The following is a 2,166-nucleotide window of genomic DNA, read 5'->3' as shown; positions in this document are numbered from 1 at the left end:
CGGGCGGATCATGAGGTCAAGAGATTGAGACCATCCTGGCCAACATAGTGAAACCCCGTCTCTACTAAAAATACAAAAATTAGCTGGGCGTGGTGGTATGCACCTGTAGTCCCAGCTATTCAGGAGGCTGAGGCCGGGGAATTGCTTGAATCTGGGAGGTGGAGGTTGCAGTGAGCTGAGATTGCGCCATCGCACTCCAGCCTGGGCAACAAGAGTGAAACTCCATATCAAAAAACAAAAAAATGCAATTTCAAGCATGTGCAGTTAGACATGAATGTTTTGATTCTGTCATTTTAGGATTTGTTGAGAAGGAGATAAGAAAAGCTAACATTCCAATTATGGACACCGGCGAAAACCCAGAGGTTCCCTTCCCCCGGGACATGATTGACTTAGAGGTAAACATTTTTTTTTTCTTTTTAAATATTTTAATTTCATACTTTCAGGACAGAAGAGGTAAACAGTTCTGAGAAAACCAGAAAAGTTTTTTTCTACTTAAATGCAGAAATTACTTTCCTTAGTAGATGGAGAGTAGCGTAATTCTTGCTAACTTTGTCAGCATTATCTACTGATTGTAAGTTTCTTGTAGGTGGGATTCAAATGAATTTTCCCTCTTTTTTATTGATAGATAATATTTGTAAACATTTATGGTATACATGTGATATTTTGGTATATACATAGAATGTATAGTGATCAAGTGGGGGTATTTGGAGTATCCATCACCTTGAGTGTCTATCATTTGTATGTGTTGGTAACATTTCAATTCCTCTCTTCTAGCTATTTTGAAACATACAGTACATTGCTGTTAACTACAGGCACCCTACTCTGCTATTGAGCATTAGAACTTATGCCTTCTATCTAGCTGTATGTTCGTCCACATTAACCAACCTTTCTTCATCCGCCTAAAAACCCACACACCCTTCATAGCCTCTGGCACCTGTCATTCTACCGTGTACTGCTATGAGATCAACTTTTTTTTTTTTTTTTTTTTTTTTAGGCCAATTTTGAGAAGATTGAAAATGAACTGAAGGAAATCAACACAAACCAGGAAGCGCTGAAGAGAAACTTCCTGGAACTGACAGAATTAAAATTTATACTGCGCAAAACTCAGCAATTTTTTGATGAGGTCAGACTATTGTTTCTTTTAGTATTTGAGCAGCTGATATTACACTCACACAGTGGGCCATATTTTTATTCCAGTAATTATTTTAATTTGCCAGTTCGGAAGCAATGCCATTTTTGCATCCTGTTTTAGTTGAAGAAATGTGAGATTATGTTCCATTTTTCATGCAGTACACAGCCAGCCATGGTTTTATATTTTTTCACATTTTCTTCAATTTTTCATCTCAAGATGAGGAAAGGAATCCTGAAGCAGTTGTATAAACATAGTATAAATTTTTACATTACATTTATACTTATAAGGTAAGTATATGCTTAAGGTCAAAGCTGAAGAAACAAACATTTGGTTATAGACAAAATTATAACAAAGGTTAAATCACCAAACCTTTTGTCATCACATTTTTATTTTATTCTCTATGTTTGCTTATACACCTTCGAGCACATTTTTCAGTACTTCAGATAGCACACATCACACTAATTTTTCAAGAGTCTTTCATTGTACTATATGGGAAATATTGGTAGGATGCGTGTTTGAAACTCCTGCATTACACATAAACTTAGATACGTTACCTTAGAGGGAAAAATGTTAATAAGTTCCTGGGCTAAACATGTAGATGAGGCCAGGCATGGTGGCTCACGCCTGTAATCCCAGCAGTTTTGGAGGCTGAGGCAGGCAGATCACCTGAGAACAGAAGTTCGAGACCAGCCTGGCCAACACGGTGAAACTCTGTCTCTACTAAAAATACAAAAACTAGCCAGGTGAAGTGGTGGGCACCTGTAATCCCAGCTACTCAGGAGGCTGAGGCAGGAAAATCATTTGAACCCAGGAGGTGGAGGTTGCAGTGAGCCGAGATTGCTCCACTTAACTCCAGCCTGGGTGACTAACACTCTGTCTCAAAAAAAAAAAATGTGGATGACTCGGCTGGGCATGGTGGCTCATGCCTGCAATTCCAGCACTTTGGGAGCATGAAGGGGGCAGATCACTTGAGCCCAGGAGTTCGAGATCAGCCTGGGCAACATGCTGAAACCCCATTTCTTTTTTTTTTTTTT

The 2,166-nt window shown here is 39.0% G+C and overlaps 1 protein-coding gene across 1 annotated transcript in view; it reads left to right on the top strand.

Moving 5' to 3' along the window:
- Positions 1 to 2,166, top strand: part of ATP6V0A1 (ATPase H+ transporting V0 subunit a1) — a 67,233-nt gene that overhangs the window by 11,300 nt on the left and 53,767 nt on the right. Inside the window, exons 4-5 of the mRNA XM_037731655.1 lie at positions 298 to 395; positions 995 to 1,123. Coding sequence (XP_037587583.1) covers positions 298 to 395; positions 995 to 1,123 — 227 coding nt within the window. The remainder of the gene's footprint in view (positions 1 to 297; positions 396 to 994; positions 1,124 to 2,166) is intronic.

Source organism: Cebus imitator, unplaced genomic scaffold, assembly GCF_001604975.1.
Source record: "Cebus imitator isolate Cc_AM_T3 unplaced genomic scaffold, Cebus_imitator-1.0 Scaffold415, whole genome shotgun sequence".
Classification (NCBI taxonomy): Eukaryota; Metazoa; Chordata; class Mammalia; order Primates; family Cebidae; genus Cebus; species Cebus imitator.
The sequence above is the reverse complement of the archived record's forward strand: the minus strand, read 5'-3'. Positions and strand labels throughout refer to the sequence as shown.